We start from the raw sequence: 21368 nt of genomic DNA on the forward strand, positions 1-21368 counted from the left end.
AGCTGGGGTACGCTCAAGACTGGCATTTTGGGTCTTAAAGGCAGTTTTCAAGTAGCTTAGACCTCCATGACTGTGCTTATGGGACTGCCCCCAGACCCACGTTCTACAGCCAAGCAGTAGGTGAGTGCTGAGTTCACGCTACAGGAAGCCTGCGAGCTCACGGCACAGCACAGCTTGAGAGAAATGACCAGGAACAAGGCCGACAGGGAAAAGGATGACTAAATCACCTGGGGGGGGGGGGCACGTGCAGAGTAGCAGGGGCGGGGGGGCAGCGCTGGAAAAGATGATTGCCCACCCAGTCTGTGCTGTTGATAAGTGTGTGATTAATGGCAATTTAAATCAATTGTGCTGATAATTTTAAAAATACATATTTATGTGGCTTTTAGGGCACATCAAACCAAGAAAGTGTTCTAGCCACTGGGACAGGCTTACCTAGTGTTTGGGGCCAGGGAGCAGAGCTAGTCCACCTGCTCCCAAGAAAGTGGTCAGTTCCGGGGGGTTTTCTCCCCAAGTTTACGTAGTGTTCACACCCCTCCCCCCCCCATACAGCAGCTCCAACACTGTGACTTTTTACTTTACCCCCAGTTATGGGTTGTAGAATAACAATCTGTAAGGCTTTGTGTTTAGAGAAAACCCCAAACCAAGCAGTGCTTGCTAATCATCAACTCTCAGAGTCCTAATCAGCAGCTGCTAACATTTCTGTTTTTTCCCCCCTCCACGTTTCAGGAATCAAAGAGGCCATGCGGCCATATAAAGCAAACTGTCTACCAAGGACAACCTTGTAAAGTCCCGGAATCAGGGGCGGGCAGTGGTAACATGAGGCCTCCTGCCAGCTAAAGCACCTTGCTTACCTTTATGTCTGGCAAAATAGCGTCCCAGAATGATGAGCAAGCACAGCATGGCGAACACCACCACGGCCACGACACCGCCAATCACAGCGTGGTCCACTGCCCTTATCGAGCCTTCTTCACCTGCTCGAGAATCTGTTGGGATCAGAAGAGGAACAGGGATGTAGAGCTCATTGCGAGACACCAGAATCCCCGGCGACACCGCCTCCAGGGCCCAAGGGCACCTTCTTTTATTTTAATGGAGGAGTCAGAAAGACCAATCTAGAGATGGAAAGGTATGCACCAAGGGAACAGCCTGACCTGTCCGGTGCTGACCTGAGCCACCCCCCACCCCCGCCACAGGCCATTTCATTATAAGCGGCATAGGAGCACCAATGCATGTGGAACAAGCTTAGGGAGCAGGGAGGGAAGAAAGAGAGTCCATCCGCCCTGACCAGTTCTAGCATTCACTCTGTCTGCAGCCACAAGTTCTATGAAGGAGGCCGACCTCGCAAAGGGCATCCAGTTTGGCACCTTCAGGCAGTAACAGGGCGTTGGAAAGGAGGCGAGCTGTCCAGGGGCTTATTCTCCGCTAGGCATGTGCACAGGGAAAGTAAGGAGCTCTAGAGCCCCAGCTGCCTAGAGATGACACGAGGATCATGAGACTAAGGACCAGTGTCGTGCCTGCTGCATTTAGGAAGTATGAGGGATTAAGCCTCCATCCAAAACCTGAAAACTTACTTCAGAAAAGACAGCAAGGAATAATTGTCCATTGCCACCAGACGGTTTTTTATTTATTTTATTTATTTAACACTTCACAATGCAATTAATTTTCTTTTATAAGCATCACTCCCTCAAGATGTCTTTTTCTGACTGAGGAATGACAGGTTTGGCTTGGGAACAACTCCAAAGTGAACCCAGAATGAGCTACGGCGATGCAGAATGGATGTATGGCGGTGTAAACAATTTTAATTTAGGACCGTGGCTACATCACCCCTTGCTGAAATCCTAATGGCACCTAGGATTTATAATGTAGTAAAAAACAATTATTCTCCCGTTGATTAATACATTAACATTTTGGAGTGGAACCTAAACCATTGTCTTTTTTTTTTTATTGAGTCAAGTACGACACCTCCATTAAAATGATTTACTAGCTGTACCTTACAATTTAAGCACAGCAGCAACAGAAACGGTAAAAATCTTTTAACTTTACATGATTTGTGAAGTCACATGTGAAGGATTTACCATTTAAATCTTTCAGTACAAGGAGCACACGGCCTATAAATCTGTCCCCTCGCAGCTGCTGGATGCCCGAGAGAAATGCATTTCACCAGGAAGACTGAGAGTGCAAATTCAAGTCAATTTTTAAGAAAGATTTATCTCTGTCTCTCTCCAAAGAACAGAGCAGATCTCTGAAGCCCGCACCTCTAATAATATTTGAAGTTTATCGATCAAGTGTACAGCTCCGTGACAGCTAAAGGTAATGGTGCTCTTTTGAGCCGAAACCTGATACAACGCTATCAGCAGGGGGCTGTGATTTACACTTTCCATCGATAGTCCCAATTCTGCTCTGAGATTAAGTATGAAGGATGTGTGGGGAAATAACTCGTGACCGAGGGGGTCCATGAAAAGGGCTTTAATTAAAAGAGTTCACATTCTAAAATGAAGTATTTAACGTGTTTCATTAAGTTACATTCAAAAGAACTACAGAACCCCCGAGTTCCGGACCCGAACAGAAACAGCAGATCGGGGGCAGCCGCAGGGCGTGGGGACAGCAGGATGATGGGAGTTTAATTGGAGAATGGGGGTGGCTGGAGTCAGAGTGCACCACAGCCAATTAGCCCGCTCTGGATGGGGCCCCTCCAGCAACATGTCCAACCAGCTGGGCTTGAAATGTGGTGGAGAGGAACCTCCTTCCTTGGCCAAAAGTGTTGCCTGTTGCAGATGCAACAGCTCGGTGTCTGGAAGGTCATTTCAATGAGGCAAGAATCAGCCATGGAAACATTTTTTTTCTTTACGCGACGACAGAGCTTGCTGAAGGGGAGCGTTCCTCTCAGCGTGGCCCTGCAGTGGCCCTGAGTGCAGGGAATCTGCTGGAGGGCAGTGTTATACACACTGGAGACTCTGACCCCAACTGCACAGACTCAGTATTGCTCACAGGGACACGAAAACCACAGAAACTCCAGTGAGCTGTAATTTCCTTAGGGAGCTAGCTGTCTTGTGGAAATGAGAGTGAACTCATCTCCAACACTATGAACTTCAGGCCTATTGAAACACAAGGGTCTTTCAGTGACCTCCGTGTCTTAGAATTGGGTAAGGAGAGCAAAATGCTATCAGCCCCTGAGGAGGCGGATGTTAGGTATTGAGTCAGGAGGTGAAGACAGGCCACGTCCTGGGGAAACTGAGAGCAGAGATGAGCTTGGAGAAGCTTTCCCAGGCACAGCCCTAACCCATTTGGACAAAGGCTCCTTCATGTCCACAGTTAAAATTTGACTGCCTCCTCTATGCTTAGACACAGGGACACTCTACAAGCCTGAGGGGAGAAAGAGAGAGAGGGGGAGGAGAGGGAGAGAGGTAGATGAGAGTGAGAGAGAGAGAGAGAGAGAGAGAGAGAGAAAGGAAGCTCTGTGATCAAGAAAAAACAAAACCAAACCTCACAGGCCAGTATCTGTGGGGTTAATTTCTACAATTCATTTGACTATTGCTCCCACGAACCTCAAAGCTAAAGGTCAGTGCTGCTGTTCTCCCCTGCGCTTTGCCCACAATTAAAACCCTGGGTTCTAGTTATTCTCTCCATCCTGAACACTTATTCATAAGGGAAATCTCTCCTGCTATCTTCTGATACTTACCGTACTTTGGTCAGAAGGTTTGATACTATGTTAATCACAGAGACATTTTTCCTGCCTTCAACTACTGCAGATGCAAGTGAGTGATGTCAATTCACAGGGACACTGCAGGCTGTGAGCTCGTCCCCCTCACTTCCTACCCCACCGCAACGGGGTTCTTGCTGGGGGTATTGAGAGCCGAGGCAGTTCACTAGCACCTGTCACGGCCTGGCGCCCCCTGAGAAGAGCAGTGCTGTTTCCAGACTCATCTCACTCTTTTTTTTTTTTTTTTCGTGTATGGGGCTGAGAGGAGAGTTTTCACGGTGCTACTGAATGGCCCAGGTGGTGGAGGATCAGGGTAAAAGCTGGCTACCTGTTACCAGGTAAGCACCTGCACCTGGGGCTGTGCCTCACTCATGGAGTGGAGCAGCAGCACTGCGGTTACTCGGAGGGCACCGGACTGATGGCTCAGGGTGGGTACTGGAGCCCAAGGGACTGTCGACCACCAGAGGGGCAATGGCTGCTTGGCCTTTCGTGATCTGCCCACCAAGCGAGAGCTCTGGCTATTCCTTGAGGAACTACTTCCAAGTGAAAAACTTGGGTATGTCTGTGACTCTTGTTGTCTCCCAGAGATCCTGTTCCTCCTGGGGTATAGACCCTGTCCCCCGGGCCCCATGAGCTCTCTGGGGGGTGCCCTCTCCAGATCTCTAGCCCCTTCTCTCAACAAGGCAAAGAGAAAAACCAAAGAGGCAGACCCTGCAGCTGTCTCAGCTTTCACACTGGACAGTAAGTACACTTTATAAAATACCCGATAGGCAGACGGACCTCTCTCCAGTTAGGAAGGCCGTGTTTTCTTGTTTTCTGGCAGACTATATAGCTGTTTCTCTTGTTTAGTGACAGGTGTGAGAGTGCTCCCATTTCTGGGACTAACTGGTGCCCCATCACCCTGAAGAGTCAAGTCCCATTCATGCTTGGTGTGCGTATGGCAAAATGGCCAACCCAACTGTGAAGAGCCAAGCATGTGTGTGTGACCCACCCAACGGCCGTGAGGAGGCCCACCAATCATTCCCGTGTGGCCTCCAGTCCCTTAGGCCTAGTCGTTCCTGAGTCTGACTTGTCGCACTCAGTGAATGTTGGGAAGTGCCATGACGACTCAGGAGTTGTGGCGCCATCCTTCCCGCCTGTGCCGCCCCTTCCTGCAGCCACGTCTGCGGCTCTACGTGTGAAAGGAGTCTCTTAGGGACAGATCAATCATGGACTGTTTAGTATTCCTCCGTTAGCTTCCCTTTTGGCAAAAAGCTGAAACAACTCAGCTCCAGGTGAGCATTCACAAGTCGCTTGTTGAATGTTAGGTTGGCGACTACAGCATGGGTTGCAGCTTCAAGCCCTTGGGCTCACGTTAGCATCATAAAAACCACAAGGACAGAGAAACTCCTAAGAGTAATGGCCCAAACTGCTCAGGTTTCTTTACCTTGGGCCAGGTGACCTGGCTCCATCCACCCCTGTGGACACTAGGACCAGGCTGTTTCAAAGGCGGTAGTAGTTCCTCGCGGCCTGACAAGATCTGTGGCTGCTAGTGAATGTCAGCTCCCTGCCCCACCCTCTGGGGGATCCCCAGAGTCACCCCCCACACAGCGCTCCTGGTCTCTGTGTCAGGTCCCTGTTTCTATGGCTACTTAGCCACCTAGCAGGGCACGCGAAACATACACCGCTGTGCAAGTGCCCGCATCGGGGGTTTGTGATAAGCCTAGAAAGCACTGATGCCAAAGGCAGGGCCCCATGGGGAGCCAGGGCGTGGCCAGTGCATCCTAGATGAGCTCCTGGCACAGCGGGGTGTGGCAGGAGGGCACTGGGCAGGACACACTGTAGCTGCACACTGTCTACATTGCAGCCAGGCTGCAGTTTGAGGCCAGACTTTTTGCCAAAAAGATGCCAAGTTTCCTACCTCTGAGGAGCCAAAGTACAATGCGATCATTAGGATACAGTACAACAGACGGCACCGGGTATGGCAACCACCCTGTGTTGATCTTCCTTCACATTTCAAAATTTGCTGGCTTGGAGTATCAGGCACATTTAAAAACTTGGGGAGAGCCAGATACTCTCCTGAAATGCTCATATCTGTTCTTTTCACAGGTGACACACTACCTTAGATCTTGTCTTAAAAAAAATTGGTCATAGGGAGGTTCAATGGTGTCAGCCTGCTATGTCTACTTATTGAGTAATTCAGAGACTCCACCATCTGCAATTTCCTCAGCTACAGGTGACTGGAAAAAAGTTAGAATCATGGACTTCCTGCAGCAGCTCTGTCACTTGGTTTAGATCTGGTCCCTTTGCTGCACTGAAGTCTTGCTGGACAGGTCAGATGAAGTAAAAACTCTTAGAGTCGGAGTGTATCATGGAATTGCTGCCTCCAGCTTCCTAGGGGTGCAAGGAGGGATTAGTCTATCTCCGTAGCAGCTTAATGATCATGGTATCACTTGATACTTACTTCTCTCACTGGGAAGAAAGAAAAAGCCTGACAGTGTTTTTTTCCCCAAATATCAGGCAAAAACAAAATCTGACCTTGAAGACAACACTGAACCAACCCCAAAACCCTGGTGCCCTCCAAATAACGTGGCTGGCTCATTCTCATCACCTGCAGTGGCTCTCGTCATGGCAACAATGGTAAGTGTGCGTTTGAGAAAAGCACAACTTTATATTACTGAAGGGGAACAGGTTGAATGGCATGCGCTGACAACATGCCACCACATTATCTGCTAATCCTAATATGTTATTCTTCTTTAAGATTTGCTTTTCTCAGCGCCAGTTCAATTACAGATGCTACAAATCCCTCTGACATTTCATTCGCTCTTTCCGGTGGGCAGTAAATGTATACAGCACACCCACATGTTCCCGTTAAGATGACAATATACATTGGAGCACACTAACCTCTGTGCAGGGAAACCTTCCTTCTCTGCCTTCTTGGAAAGGGAATGGGAGGGGACAAAGGTAAGGCAGGGACATCACAGAGAACCCTCCACAGCACCCCAGGCACCCCACACCCCCTTCAGCGGCACCTCATGCCCACAGTGTAACTATGGTGGCCCCGGCTTTCCAAAGGAACGATGTTAAGCTACTTGAGGGAAAACTGCAGCCGTCACCGTCACGGCACCCGGAGCCCAGCGTGCGTTCATTTAACCCAGAAGTACTGCACAGGCTATGGCTGCATGGACACTGCTGCTGCTCGGCCATCAGGACTTGGCTCTCATCAGCTCTAACTGCTGACACCCCCTCCAGAAACGGGCCCCAACAGGAGGTGCAGGAAGACTTAGGATCTCCTCTCTCATGGGGCCCACGGGCAAGTGCACTGGCCTCGCCAGCAGGCCTGGGGAGGATGGAAGGGGAAGCGGGGCTTCGCTACTGTTCCCTGAAACTTTGGGCAGGTCAGTCAGCTACTCGGAGCCACTGAGCACATTCATACATTTTCACAGGGTCATGCGGAGTGGTCAACGTGTTGCTGAAAATGAAGATGCCTCTCTGGCCCAGGGCTTGGCATAACATAGAAACCCTAGAAATGCTTGCCAAATTTAAATCTGTTATACTAAAGCCCGAGGAGGGCCTCAATCCAGTTTTTATCATTGAGTCAAGGCAAATACTTATCAGTGCTTTGGGGTTAGGGTTGCACTGCACACTCAGCATTGTTCTCTGATGGTGAGAGGTCCCATAAATCAAGGCCTTCCTTGTGCAGAATGGCCCACCTGTCCTGTATCTGGTCAGAGCAGAAGGCCCCCTAATTCCAAGTTATACTTCAGGCATACCATTTAAGTATCAGTATATTAAATACTTCTCATAGCCTAAATATAAGAAAAAGTGCTTTTTTTGATGTTAATTTCCCTGGATTCTCATGTTAACTGATTTAGTTAATTTAACCAACTGTGGAAATGACTTCATGCATCAGAATGCAACCCTGCTGAGACTTCGGCATAACTGGGGAGACCTCTCTGTCTGTTTAACAAGAGTAAGGGCTTTTCCATTATGAGCACCAGGAAAGCGCTGAGGACCGTTCCAGAGTTGTCCTTAAAGGAGTATACATCTGATAGAGGACCAGATTGTAAAGTATTTTCAAGCACACATTTCCCACTAGAATCTCTCTCTAGAGAAAGACACTTCAGTGAGCCTCAGGCATTTGGGGGTATGATGATGGATTAATGAATATGATGAAGTCACCCCAAAAGCAGTGTCCAACCTGTAGAACTGGAGTTCACATCTTGCCTTGTAGCCCACCAACCCTTTTAATTTGGAGGAAAAGTTCTTATTTGATGGTCTCCTTCCTCCCCATTAGGGGAAACGGTAGCATGTTGGATTATGGAAAGATTGGCAATGTGAAGTTCAAAGTCACATAGTGAGAACATCATGGACAAGCTGGCATCATGGGCCCAGTGTGATCTGCCAGAGTGCCTTGTACTAAATAAAATCTTAAAAATAAGGGAATCTACATGTTTAACCTCTGTAACCCAACAGTTTCCCATGGCATTTAGAGCCATCTCAGTGGGTAGCTATTTCCGCAATGTAAGAGTCAGGAGAACAATGGCATTGCAAACATCTAAGCAGAATTTAAGGTCTTCCCTTCAGGAAAGGAAACGTTTGATTTAAAGCTGTGAGAGAGCTGCCCAGGTCAGTGAGCATGCGACTCTATACCGGTGGGCTCTGGAGAGTGGCTTTCCTCCTCTGTCCCAGATGCACACGCTGTAGCTAAAAGGGTCCGAGAGGAAAAGGATTCCCAGGACCCCAGAGCAAAGGATTATGGTTTACGCAGGGGAATACCCACTTTAAAACCAAAGTCTCTATCTCCTGGAGTCAGGAAGGCCCATGGGTTCAAGTTTTGTCTCCTGAATTAATCATTTAACCCCTGGGGCCCTGTTCTGACGTCTGTAAACTGAGATCGACAACCTTCCCTGAACAATCTCACAGGACTTTCACCAAAGTCTTCCCACGCCTGGCTGGCTCTCGTCCGTCGGTCTCCCTGCCCCGGTGAGCTTTCCTAAACCAGCTCCATTTCTTCCCAGCCCATCACTCTCATTTTACCCGGTTCTCTTTTTATCACAGTGTTTGTCACTGTTCAACCCACGCCTGTTCTGAGCCCGTCTCCCCCATGGGAATGTACAGTAACTATGGGGGGCTGGAGAGCAGACTCGACTGCACCTCCAGTGTCGGGCTGGCCCTGCTCACTGCTCGGCCCCGGGGCCCAGCCCAGAGCCTGGCACGGGTGAGGAGCTCAAACAACTATGCTGAGTGAACACGAAGGTCAAATGAGATCATTAACATGTGTGAGAGAGCTTTCTAAGCTGCGAGTACTACATAAACATGAGCAAATACTGTATTTTCCCACGTATGAGATGCACCTTTTCCCAAAAAATTTGGGGTCTAAAAACTAGGTGCATCTTATACAGTGGTAGTGGCATTTGAAATGCCATAGTGGCATTTCAAATGTCATATAAAGACAAGGCAATATATGAAGAGGGTGATTTGTCATCAGACACAGATGAGGACAACCTAATGGATAGGAGTTTTGACAATGATGAGGAGTTGTAGAAATTTTATGATGAATAATACTTGAGTTCAATACTTTATGTAATACTTTTTTTTTTTTTTTTCAAATTTCAGGCCGCAAAATTAAGGTGCATCTTATACACAGGAACATCTTATACTCAGGGAAATACGGTAACACCACTTGACTATTATGGGCCATGCCTTGAATGCGTCTACACAGCCCAAGCATGACTGGCTTTTGTTTTATCATCATCATCATCATCAGTCTACCAAAGAAATGAAATAGCCTATTTGCTAAATCTGAGCCACGTGTTAGGTAGGGGTAGTTAGGAAAAGAGTCTCTCAAGGTGCTGTCTACCGACAGTGTCTCACACACATTGAGGACACTCACAACAACCAGATGGTCACACATCCTACCCTGGAACTGATCACCTGGCTCTAAAGACCTTTAAGTGCTTCCATTATCTAAATTCAGGCTCTATGTTTAGCCCATGTTTTCTTTTGTAATCCGTTTATGGGCCCAGCCAGAGTTGGCTCACCTCGCTGAAGTCTTTCTGAACACCTGGCATGAAGTATCAAAGCTGTTCAGAGTTCGCCCTCCACTCATACTGTCCTATGAAGTCTGAGGGAGACAGTGTAGGATTTTTCCAGGTCACTTTCTCATTTGTAGGGCAAGAGCTGAGAGCATGCTTTGGGGAGAGCATAACGGCTCTGGAGCTTCCTGTCCGTGCCTTTGCTAAAAGCAGAAGTTGGGTGGACTGCTTTGCTGTGCCGGAGGGCCAGTCTCTGTGCACGGGATATTTACCACTGCACTCCGCTAAACAGTTCCCTCGGCTCTCCCATTGCTAAGGCCATTGGAGACATTAAAAAAAAAAAAGGTTTTAAAATAAAATAGAAGGATAGGTATGCTTAAACCTATTTATTCTATTACACATGGGTAGCAGTAACCAGGCCAGGTGGCAGCTGTCGCCAGGAAATAGCAGATGCGTTGATAAAACAACTAAAAACTCTGGTGGATCTATAATCAATAAAGCTAACACCCAAAAAGTAAATGAGAGGGGTCAAAGTCAAACTGGACATGCTACTCAGGTCTGCCAATGATTAAGTCCCTCAACAGCACACAAGCATAATTTCTAATGCAGATTAAAGAGGAGGACCCGCTGGGCAACGTGTTTTGCTGGGTGAGGAGGGAACACCATATGTTGCTTATGAAATTGTCCTTAGCTGAGGCAGCAGTGGTGACTGTGGGACAAGTGGGAGGTGGGGGAAATAGGGCTGAGTAGAAGACAGACTGTCATGACATCGAAGGAAATGCAGAATATAACATTTATCCATCATAAGAAAAGGATGAAATTTCCACCCAGACAGCGTGGGAATGAATGGTAATATTATTCATTACCACAGTTTAACATTAAATGCGCAACACCTGCTCTAATTTATTGATGGACTGTTTAAGACGGGTGTTAACCTGTTTGTCTTGTATTATAATTGAATTCAGTCTCCAGGCTACAGAAATTTGAGAAGTTCATCCTTTCTCAATCAATATGCTCCTCTTCAGTGACCCATTTCAAGACAGCTTCATAAAAAATAATGTATTTTGTTTTAATAAATTTAAACACTATGACAGCTGCTCAATTTTTATTGGTTGCTTTTTTCCCCTCCTTCAGATGTCTTTCTGCTGCTGAGCGAAGTCAAGCTCACAATCAATAGCAACTGATTAATCAGCATCCCCTTTGAACAAAGGTGCTAATCAGTTTTTGATTAGTTCATCAAACCAGATGCAAAGGCAGCCTGGGCCAGGCTGACAGAGCATCAGTGTTCAACAAGACTTATGGCTCCTGAGCGATATGACTGCAGCATTCCTGGAGGGCGTGGGGGAGGGGGACAACGTAATTATTAATTTAACCGAATTATGATGAACACAAACAGTTGTTGGTTTATTGCTCTTGACTTGGGTGATGGATAGTCCTGCGGAGGGCCGCGTCTGACAATGTGGCACAGAGCGCGAGACCCGGAGCGTTCCTTAATTGATGATGCCTGGTGGAGGCGGACGGCTGCTTTCAGCCCATTTTCCCAGCGAGGAGAAGGATTACTTCTGCAGATCTGAGTGGTCCTCCTGTGGTTAATATGCCAAGAGGGATCAGGGCTAATGGGATTGTGGTTCTTTCTTAGGATCTTTGAGAAGATCCAATGGCCATGGCCACTGTGTTAGAGTGGGCTTGTTCAGGGTCAGTATCAGGATGGAGAGCAGAGACTATGTGGGCCTGGCAGGACGTCCCACACAGGGAGAAGGACTTGCTTGCTCTTATTTGAAAATAAAATTGGGCTAATATCTTTGCAATGTCTCCAAATCAACCACAACTAAGAGGTAAAAACAGAAACACTTCTCTGAAAGTGCCTATCTTTCCAACCTTCTACTTATCTACATAAATTCACTGAGCTTTGGAATTCATTTATTCACCCAAGTGCTAACTGTGTGCTCGCTAGGCAACAGGTGTAAAGCAGTGAACAAAACCAGCACACCCTCCCGGAGTTTCCCCACTAGGAAGACCCAACAGCTACGCTCAACCTGGGACATGTTGTGTAACAGAAATAAAGGCGTCCCTGGGGTTTGACAGAAGCGTAACATAGGCAACAAATCTAATGCATTTTGAAAGACTAGGTGGTAGGTACTATCTTACTCTCCCACTGGGTACAACCTGTATTTATTACTTTATCTCAACAACCAACTATTCAAGGGAGCTGCAATGAATTCTCTTTAAGATGGGATGATGTAGAACCCTTCCTTCCGAAAAACTGGAGTAAGCATCTACAATCCTATGCTTTGGCCTCTCCATCCCAGTGATGAGGAGGGGGCATTCCTTACTGATTTACTGAGAAGTGACTGATCAAACTGTGTAAAATGCTATGGCTGGTTGGCAGTGAGTCCTTCATTGTGGGAGCTCATGTAATTGTTCAACTCTGACCATTTTACACCCCCCCTTCGGGATATGCTTCTCATTCTGGATTAGTAACACCTCAATCCTGGAATCAAGCATGAAACCTACTTCTGCAAGAGCTCAGTGTGCTGTGAACAAGGCCCGCGGTGGGTAATTAGACTGCATCATGGTGTGTGACAAAGCAATTGCCCCCTTTCTTCCTGCACCCCCACCCCCACTTCTAAGATCTCTATGACATGGCTTTTCTAGTGTACTTCACAGTGGTAAATGGTCAATGAGTTTTTTTTTTTAAATAAAGATCTTGTCTCATAATCCAACATCTTTAAATTGTTTTATGATGCAACAAAATTTCTCCCGTTTCTCCTGAACCATTATATATCTAGGATACAAAATTCCATTAGGCCACTGAACAAAGTGGCTTTCCTACAATCCCCAAGGTGACTTGACCTTCACTGCACCAGCAGTGTCAGCCCCTATCTGAACTATACACAGCACTGCCACAGAGAAGAGAGGTGGGTGGGAAGAAAATGTTAATAAAAATTTATTTCTCTTTAGTTTCAAATTCACAATCGCTAATAATCAGTTGCTCAACAAACCAAGTGGCCATTCTGTAGAAGTGGACAGAGCCCCCACAGGTTGGATACTGCAGTGCCTTACCTAATGACTAGCCCTTACCTGAGAGGTCCTCACTGTCCAGTTCTTCTGCGGAATTGGGCAACTGAGTAAGGCCTTACAAGTAAAAACAAATCGTTTTTCTTTTCATTCCTCAAGGGACATAAACAAAACACTTAAGAACTGAGGATGAATTTCTTAAAAAACATGAGCCAAATCTGTTGCTATCTCTTTCTTTTTTCTTTTTTGGATAACTTGAATGTATCAACAGGTAAGAAAATTTCTCCAATCATGTAATTTTGTTATTGACACACAGTCAAGACAGAAAGAGTCCTCAGTCTCCACTTTCAAAGCACATGAAACATGAAGGTGAATGTTTAAAATCACTCATTCATAACAGCATGCAGGAAAGAAAAGGAAATAAAGCCTCATTGTTGGCTGTTGATGCTCTGATATACCTCTTAAACACAAATATATTCAGATGTTACATACAGATATAGGTTTGATTTCACATTTCACAGTAAATTGAAATTCTTTGCCAATACTTGAAAATGCAGTTTATGATCAATTTATGACGATCTTGTATCACTTGTTTCAAAATGGTTACAGCATCTGCTCATGGCAGACTGCAGGTTATGCCTTCATCAGGAAAATCTGATTTGCAAAATGGTTTTTTTTAAAAGAAGAAAATTTCAAAAATCAGAGGTATTCCTGATAAATAAAACCCTCAAAGCTGAAAAAGCAGTTAGGTCAGGAGAGAATCAATTCAGGGTTTGACAGGCCTACATGCCAGTCACGGCCAGTGCTGGCCGGCTGCACTGAGCCCAAAGCGGTGAGGAGAGGAGCAGAGCAGGAGTGCGAGGCTGAGCCGGGTGAGGGCTGCTGCTTCCCCACACCTTATGTTTATTAAACACCACCAAATGCTGGACCACCAAGGAGGCCTTTACTTCGCTGTTTTGCTCAAAATCCTATCTGATTGCTCCAGGTCCTCTTAATTTGCACAACTCACTACTATTTCTCTAATGGGATTTGTCACTTTTGAAGCTAACAGTGGACCCGTTAAACTGCAAGGTCTTTGAAGAGAAGGGAAACATCTTGTTTATTTTTTCATCTTTCCCTTCTCTTAGCCAAGCACAAAGTGTATCCTCAGTACGTATTTGCTGAATTAATGATTTGGGAGCATCACATAGTAAACTACCAACCAGAGCATAAAAGCAACCAGAACAAATGCTCTGGAAATAAGAAAGTCACACTGATCGCACTATTTTTTTTAAAAAAAAAAAACAGCAAATGAACAGGTAATGCTCATGTAGAAATGGTTGGTAAAAGCTTATATTTTTCTAAGTTGTTTTATAAACAAGCCAAATGAATACTATAACTAAGGTTGGTGCTGGGGAAGGAAGTGGTGATACCATCAGCTCTTGAAGAGGACCTCCCTCAAGACCCTGGGATGCCAATATCCCAGGGCAAGTGCCAATTAAAAGCAGGAAGGTTTTGAATCCATGAATGTTCCCAAACTATGACTTTAGGAAACTAAAGGGAAAGCAGTGAGTAATGCAATAAATTGTAGAGGTAACTGAGTAGGGATGCTACCCATTTGTTCTGAAATCTGATTGGTTGAAAGTGTTCCTATCTCCAATTGGCTTTATCCATTGTATAAAGACTGATGAATACAATTATTTGAATAATTGTTATAAATGGGAAACATAAAGTACTTCTCTGTAGTTAATTATGAATTTGCAGTTCTCAGAAGGCTAATCCCTCACTTCTGCGTGGCCCAATAAATATCAAAGCATTCTACATACGTGCTCGGCGCCCACTGAACCGTATTAAACAAGGATGTTTCAAGTAGGCAGCTTTGCTGCTCAAGGCTTGTTTCCTTGGAGAGAGCATTAGAAAGCTAATTTTAAAAAATAAAGACAAATATGTTTATGAAATATCATTGATATGCAGTTTCCCATTAAAAACAATAGACAGTTGATATGCATCTCATTAAAGACAAAACTGTCGTTTTTAATGGCATAAACTTTAAAATATACCAAGTCATCTGGAATCTACTGCTCAGATTATATCTGAAAGCCATTTATATTAGTGGTGTTAAATTTGTTTTTGCACGACTGTATTTTATGAATCTAGAGTGCTCTGCTCAAGTTGGATAATTTCTGAATAAATATAATTAGGAAGAGTTTACTGAAGCATTGAGTGTACAAGTGACGACATGCAAAATTTACCTTCTAAAACTGCTTTGACCTAGGTAGTTTTCTTCCATGTTAAAAATGGTACACCTCTCATTTTCTCAAAGAAAAAGACAAAATGCATTTTATAAAGCAGAGAATATGCTTAGAAAGGAACCTTCACAACTTAAAAGTAGAAAAGCACTTCTTGAGTTTTCTCTAAACATTCACATCATCCATTAAAGCCCTTTCATCATTTCTAAGTAGAATGTACTCAGCAAATTTCTTTAAATATTGTTAAACAAATGAAAGTTTACTTTGGGTCCACGTGGTGGGATTTTTTTTTGAGCAATTAGTAAAGTCCTAAGGTGCAAACACCATAATTTACTATATGCACTATGTGTTTTGCTCCATGGTGCTACCATGTGCTGCGTGTGATTTAAGTCCCTTCAGATGGCACTTAGGCACCTGTCACTGCTCCCTTGCAATGTAGATCACTGGCTTATAAAAGTGGTGTGATTTTAAACCAAGTTAAGGAAAACCTCAAAAATCAGAAACAGTAAGAAAGCCTAGATATATTTAAATAAATTCAAGCTCACATAAAATTTGAATATTTGTGGGTTCAGTTCATCAGGATTTCTTTTTTTAATCCTTTTTCTTTTTTAAAAATAAATTTTCAAAAGAGAATGATCACATAAAACCTCTAGGAAACAGTAACTTAGCCTACTGGCCCTACAACCATTTCCACTATAAAAAAAAAAGTAGGAGATGGTCTCTCTCTTACCTAATCGGCATACATCAGCTCACTTGGCCATATTATGGAAACTGTTACTTCCATCACCAGCCATAAGAGATTTCAGACAGCCCCGGTAGTTTTAATCTAAAAGCTCAGTCATCCTGTTCTTCCTGCTTTGTCAGCTTTTGTGGAGAGTTCTCCCCTTCTTCCCATTAGCAGAAATTTGGTTCACGCTGTTAACCACATTGTTTCCAAACTGCAATTCAAGGCTGAAACGCAATCTTCAGGTCCTGCAGCCATTCGTAAACCTCTTTAGCTTTGTTCTTGAGTAGGACACACAATGTCTGCAGAGTCCCGGGACTGAATGACAGCCTTTGAATGCCACTGTTGTGTGTTCACACAGAGAGGTGTGCACAGAGGTGCATACACAGATGGCGGACATAGAGGTTGTAATAATGCGCACTGCTGGCTCTCTTTCTTTACAAAATGGGCTTCTGAATTTCCCCACAATTGGAGAGTAAGGTGAGAATTTCACATGCTTTCAGAATTCTATCATGGCTTGCACTGCTTATAAAGAAATCAGGGAAAGGGGGATTCCAGGGGTAGTGACCTAAGGGCACTGGACTGGGGTATAAACATTTTGAAACCAAAAGTGAAAGTGAAAGTGAAAGTGAAAGATCATTTGAAAGTTCCAAGTTTGAGTCTTACCACAATTACACACTGAATTAAAAGCTATTTAAAAACTCATCTGGGAGATCTAAGTTCATGAGGTCATCGGCATCTAATGTATCAAGAGGTAGAAAGCAAAATGACAGTTAGATTTTAAAATAATTATATAGGAGGGAGGGAGGGGGTGCGAGAGAGAGAGAGGAGAGAGAGAGAGAGAGAGAGAGAGCACGCGAGCGCGGGAGCCAGGGAGGGAGGGAGGAAGGGAGGGAGGGAGAGAGAGAGAGAGAGAGAGTTCTCCAACCCCGAGGAAGCCAGCTGACTGCAGTGCAGCAAAAGCACAAGCACTATTCCAGACCATGGACATGCTGTCACCCAAAACCTCACACAGGGAGGTGGGTGAGGGTGGGGGAGGGAACACACAGGGCAGAAAAAAACAAGGCACGAGACACTTACAGAGAAGCCCACGTTTGAACAAACAAAAACCATCACACGCACCCACACACCAATAACCATAGTGACGACAATACCACCCGTGCTTTAAGTCACTCATGCATCATTTCTGCTTTCAAGTTCAGACCAGGAGGTACCAGGATTGGGCAGTGTTTTTGCATTGCTCAACATGCACACATGACACAGGATTCTTCCTGTCCAGGCCTCAAGGATGAGCTCCAAAAACACAAATGCTCAAGACACTTATTTAGAGAAAATCCTTTCGGTCACTCTAGTCTAAAAATTGCATTTTTACACTCATATTTATCTTTAGCTCCTTAAAAACACACTGTGGCTGAATTGTTTGGTTTCTTTTTGGAGAAAATCCATTTGATTTTTAATCATGCCCATGCACTTCTAACCTTCCAACACATGCTTATTATCCCAATCAGATACTGGTAAGAACAAATGGTCAACATATATTAACAACTGGTATACTTCATACATACTCTAGCAACACAAGCTTGAATAAAATATTTTAATGAGTCTTCAATGGGAGAGCTTTTTTATAATTAGTTTTCTTTTTCCTTTTATAAAAGAGAAATATGGAAGAAAATCCAGTATAAAAAATGTTAAGATCAATAAAATGGTCACAACTGGCTGACCTAGTAAGTCTTGTCATTTACGTTGCCAAGTTTTCAAACCAATATATATATATATTAGTCCCAGATTGCCATAGTGAACATCACAAGATGATTCTCAAATGAATCTAGGTCAAATTAGTTGCTGCACAGAAAACGTTGGGTTTTAGCCATAATTCACTTAAAGAAATCAGCTCTGTATCTTCATTTCTTTGGAAATTGGGCCCCTACTTTGGAATTTCTACCATATTCCTGTGACTGTTTCTATCCTGACAACTGACCTGAAAGACTTTTTCCCCTCTGTCAAGTAAAATTCTAAATATTAGTTTGGCTTTCATTAAAGCTCTTCGCTGCGGGCTATAGAGATGCTCTTCAAAACAGTGGTCTGCCTCTTTGAGAGGATGCTACAGGAATTTAGACAAGTGGCAGAATGTATTCATAAAAGTATTACAGGAAGACCATCTTGGTTATTGCTTCTCTCCTCCTGCTGTTAAGAAATCATGTGTATGATTGTAATATATCTTACTATGATGATATAGTATGGTCATTCTTACTTTCTTTTTTTTTCTCCCCATATTTCTTGGTTCTAGATATAGGTCTCAGGCCTTGCCAGTCAGTAAGATCCCAGAGGCACTGCTGGTTAACATGCTGTCACTGAACTAGTCACAGTGGTGCTGCTCATAGGACACAGACCAGTTTCCTGCCAGCGGGATGCAGGGGTCTCCAAACTTTTTACACAGGGGGCCAGTTCACTGTCCCTCAGACCATTGGAGGGCTGCCAAATACAGTGGTCCTCTCACTGACCACCAATGAAAGAGGTGCCCCTTCCAGAAGTGCAGTGGGGGCTGGATAAATGGCCTCAGGGGGCCACATTGCGGCCCGCGGGCCATAGTTTGGGGACGCCTGCATACAGCCTGGTTCCAAGTGTCTCTTTATTATCCCACACACGGAGGTCACCTTCCCTTTTCCTTCAGAGAGAAAAGCCTGACCAAAAACCATGTCCTAAAATCAGGATTGGCCCCTAAGTAAACTTCTTTTTTAGGACAGGAACATACTTCCTACTTTGAATACCCCACTCACCTCCAAGGCCTACGTCCATTTAGAGTTACCTCAGTACATGGACTTTATTGAAGGGACCTAGAAAAGAGAACTCTGGAGCCTTAGGAGATAAATGATCAATATTTCTTCAAAGATTTCACAGAATTCAGGAATCTTATGGTACGTTTGACCCTGGACTTAATTATAGGAATCTCAGAACTTAAAGCATCTTAAAAAGAATAGAACAAAATCTCTTGAACTACATTAAAATAGCCTTAAAGCTCTGAGAATAATCGATAAAAGTCAGAAGTACTCAATTAATGATGAAACCTACAAATAACTAAACTTAATGGAGTGCAATGCCCAAGACGTAACAAGCACTATGGGGCATTAACCTTAGAAAGTGGAACTTTCACACCTAATTGATTTCTCATGATTGTCAGTGTATTTGGCCCTTTAACTTATTTTATGAACTTTTCCCTTTGTGCAAATGACAGGAAAGGGCAGGGTGAGCTAGGAGTTGTGGGTGGGGAGGAGGGCTATATTGTTCCATACCTAAGTGTGTTTTGCTTTCTTAGAATTCCTCATCAGCAAGTCTAAATATGGGGGTGACCAGCCAAGCATCAAGGCCTGACCTTCAAGGCTAGCTCACATAGAACAGGCTTTGCTTAGAGATTTCCAATGGGTAAATCCTCAGGTCTATTTAGGAAAGCCGGTCTGTGCTAGGAAGAGATGCTTCTCTAAAAGTTGAATAAACGGTTCAGGGCTGCCTGATCATTTCTTGTCATTTAAATGATAGATTTCAACCCTGCACAACATGCAAAGTGATTTAAGAAGGCCCTTTACCAAATAATTCCCTCGGATTCAATTATTAAAATTCAGCCAATTTTTTAAACTAGCACATCTGTCTCCAAGCACAATATCGGCACGGTTAGATTTGAGCTAAGTAATAAAGTAATCTATAGATGAAACATGTTTCTAATTTTCTGATTGGAGAGACATAAAAAGTTAATAGACTTATTCCAACCTAATAATTCAGTGGTGAAATTAGGAGAAGGCTTTCCCATGCCCCATTCTGAGCTTTACTTTTTAACATCTTTTGGTTAACATCTTAACTTTTTAATATTTTTCTTACAGCATACCTCTACACAAATGATTTTTTTAAAAGCCCCAGTTTAGGCTGTTAAAATACACATATGGTGTCCTCCTAGGTTTGGAGCTGTTTCCTACCAAATGTTAGCACAAACTTTTATGGACACACAGAGATTAAGGGTGAACCAGGACAGGGCTGTGGAGGTAAACATGATCAAGGGCTTCATTAAAAGGAGAGCAGTGGTCTTCCCCACCACCACCTCATGAATTTTATAGCAACTCTCCCTCCTTGACCTCCAGTCTCAACTACTAAGAGATACAAGTGACTTCTCTTCAAAAGGTACCCAGGACTCTAGACTATACAATGAAAGCAACTGGGCCTTTAATTGAGATGCTACAATTTTTAGGCAAATTTTAGTATCTGTAAGTCTCTTGTATTTCAGTGTCTGGTGGGTTATATAACTAAAGAGTACCTGCCAATGAAACTCCTGCCTGCCAGCCAGTCAGCCAGCCAGCCAGCCAGCCAGCCAGGGAGGAGGAGGCCTCACGGCAGCTTGCAACGGAAGCTCGGATTGGCTACTGAACTCACAACAGAAATGACAAGACTCAACATCTTTCAAGGCTTTAAAAAATACAGTATATGTCTGAGATCAGCCCACTCGAAACACGTTTGCCCTTGAAGACTACATTTCTCTTTTTCCCAGGCTTGCCTTGCCTCTCAGCCGTGCTGAGAAAGTAGATAAACAGGAATGTGATACCAACCGTGAACTGCTGGTTCTGTCGTCGCCGTTGTGTCTACAGACGGGAACAGAGGATTGGAGGAAGGGAAGAAACAGGAGGAACGGCATGCAAAAAAAGGGAAAATGGAAAAAAAATGGAACAGATAATATATGAGCAAGCTTTCAAAGAACATCGCGTGACAAGCAATAATAAAATGAAAAGCAAAAAGCATTTGAAGTGAGTTGCACTGTTTTTCAAGACATGCCTTCAGCTCAAAGCTGCGAGCCCGTGAGGAACACAGTCAATTCTTTGGTTCTGGGGGGTCTTGCCAGTACACATCTACTTGCTAGTCAGTAGTCAGGGGGGACATGCAAAGTGATGGGAAACACCAGTGCAAACTCAGTGACTGGAAGACGGCTCTTCACGCATCAGGGCTCAGCCCCATGACAGAATAGCTCGGTCAGAAGCTGGCTCAACCACGGATTCAGACATTCAAACATTGCCTCTGTTTTAACTCAACCCACCCAGGCACGCAGGGTCCTGACTGCCAATCAGGCTTCACTGAATCGATTGCACACTATGGATCCTTTATGGCTTATGCTCAGATGCCCGTGGGTGAATGTATGGGTTCAAGGATTCTGTCTGGTGTGTTCTTTCAGCAGAGTTTGGCTGGAAAGTTCAATTAACGAGGCGGCCATGGGAATGAACATATTAAAGGTTTCCAGGTTGGTTTCTATAGATAGACACATATGCACGTGCGCGCGCACACACACACACACGCATGCGCACACACACGCACGTGCAGGCATGAACACAGACAACCCATTAATCTATTCTTTACTCTGCAGATCTTACTATGTTACAATCTAAGAGCAGGAGTATGTCCTGGAAACACCCAAGTCAACACAATTTGCCAAATGCCACTTCTGATCATGTGACACTCCAAAAAGTAAAGTGTCCAGCCAACCCTTTACTCACAGTTCAGACCCACACTCACTGCTGTGAGCTGTCAGGAGTTCTGCCTTCGTGGCTGTGTGAGGAGGGAACATGACTTGTTTTCACTGACAAATGCACCTGCTATGGAGTGAAATGTGGTTTGTCTCCTACTAGTTCTGGTACTGCTCAAGCTTTCTCCTT

General features: G+C 44.6%; 1 protein-coding gene across 12 annotated transcripts in view; it reads right to left on the minus strand.

The window, feature by feature from the left end:
- The window catches only part of CADM1 (cell adhesion molecule 1), a 409576-nt gene that overhangs the window by 3458 nt on the left and 384750 nt on the right, over window positions 1-21368 (minus strand). For 4 of the 12 annotated variants that reach the window (XM_066245217.1, XM_066245172.1, XM_066245200.1 and 1 more), the window contains 3 exons: window positions 20274-20306; window positions 12796-12849; window positions 852-983 (listed from right to left, as the gene is read on the minus strand). In XM_066245217.1, the coding sequence (XP_066101314.1) occupies window positions 852-983; window positions 12796-12849; window positions 20274-20306 (219 nt within the window). The remainder of the gene's footprint in view (window positions 1-851; window positions 984-12795; window positions 12850-20273; window positions 20307-21368) is intronic. The other 8 variants (XM_066245246.1, XM_066245191.1, XM_066245238.1 and 5 more) reach the window with 2 other exon arrangements.

The sequence above is a fragment of the Saccopteryx bilineata genome, chromosome 1 (assembly GCF_036850765.1).
Source record: "Saccopteryx bilineata isolate mSacBil1 chromosome 1, mSacBil1_pri_phased_curated, whole genome shotgun sequence".
Lineage (NCBI taxonomy): Eukaryota > Metazoa > Chordata > Mammalia > Chiroptera > Emballonuridae > Saccopteryx > Saccopteryx bilineata.